Genomic DNA, 1292 nt, shown 5'->3' with positions numbered 1-1292 from the left:
TAGCAGCAGGAGCAAACAAGAGTTTCACTGCTGGAGTGTGCAGAGAATTATCCTTTGTCCATTTAAGTTCTTAATGTTTGAGGTTCAAGACGAGTCAGAGAGTTGAATTCATGAATTCAGCTCAGGTCCATTATCCTGCTGAGCAACACAACAAAATGTCTAAGCTACGCATAAAGAGAGCGTTCCCTGGTGTGTGTGTGTGTGTGTCAGTGTATGTGCATGTATGTGTGTGTCTATAGAGACACGCATACATGCACACACGTGTGTGTGTGTGTGGGGGGGGTGCATGTGCGTGTGTGTGTGTGTGAGTCAGCATGGAACCAGCTAAAAGAGATGCAGGAAAACACAGAATCATTTATTCCCAACAGGCCCCCTGCTGGGGTTGTAGAAATCCCAGCCCAGAACAAGAACTCAGTGGTGCATTGGACCCCCCACCCCCCTCTATGCATAAAAGGTAGGTCTCGGCCTAGTTATTGAAGGGGATTTTTAGTATCGAGATTTTTTTGGGGACTTGCTTGATTTTTTTCATAGATCTAGGACGTCTAGAAAGGGTGGGCCCCACAACTCACCATTCTACTTTCTGACCCCGCAAAGTGTATAAACAAGAATGTGTGTGTGCGTGTGGAGCATGGAACCAGCTAAAAGAGATACAGGAAAACACAGAATCATTTATTCCCAACAGGCCCCCTGCTGGGGTTGTAGAAATCCCAGCCCAGAACAAGAACTCAGTGGTGYRTTRGATCCTAAGGTATAACATGGCGGACCGTTCCGTCTAGCGGTCATGTGGAACCGTAGWCCCCCCCCCCCCMAAAKTMACAGGAACGCCATGTYTCCAGAAACRSCCCAAAGTGTCTCATCCCACCTGTGTCAGCAAACTGATGTGTTTACTAAGATTAAGGTGATCAAACATCTCAAAAATATGGCATGTTTAATAAAAAYCAGTGAAACATTTCCCAGTGATTGTGATCCTAAACTAAGATTGCGGAAACATGTTGAAAATATTTGCTAATGTAAAATAAAAAGAGGACAAAGTGGTAGAGAAAGCAGCTGTGAAGGAAAAAGTTGTAAAGAGGAAAACCTGTSAGCAGTGAAATGAGCTGCACCACATGCAGGATCAGTGAATGTGTAGAAGGTCTCTGTATTCATTCATTGTCKTCTTCTGCCCCGTCTCCCAGCCTTGGCTCTGGGCGATGGGGGGCATAGATTCATGGCTGGGTCGTCCCCCTGTGGAGCTGATCCACAAGTAAAGATTGACTCTGTTAACAATGTAACTAGTTTCTGACTGAAACTGG

At 45.6% G+C, this 1292-nt stretch overlaps 1 protein-coding gene across 1 annotated transcript in view; it reads left to right on the top strand.

The window, feature by feature from the left end:
- LOC103457037 (protein NLRC3-like) overlaps window positions 1-776 on the top strand; it is a 15958-nt gene extending 15182 nt beyond the window's left edge. Inside the window, exon 5 of the mRNA XM_008396942.1 lies at window positions 683-776. Coding sequence (XP_008395164.1) covers window positions 683-776 — 94 coding nt within the window. The remainder of the gene's footprint in view (window positions 1-682) is intronic.
- The last annotated feature ends 516 nt before the right edge of the window (window positions 777-1292 follow it).

Source organism: Poecilia reticulata, linkage group LG20 (assembly GCF_000633615.1).
Source record: "Poecilia reticulata strain Guanapo linkage group LG20, Guppy_female_1.0+MT, whole genome shotgun sequence".
Taxonomy (NCBI): Eukaryota; Metazoa; Chordata; class Actinopteri; order Cyprinodontiformes; family Poeciliidae; genus Poecilia; species Poecilia reticulata.
Note: the sequence above shows the minus strand (reverse complement) of the source record. Positions and strands in the feature narration are given on the sequence as shown.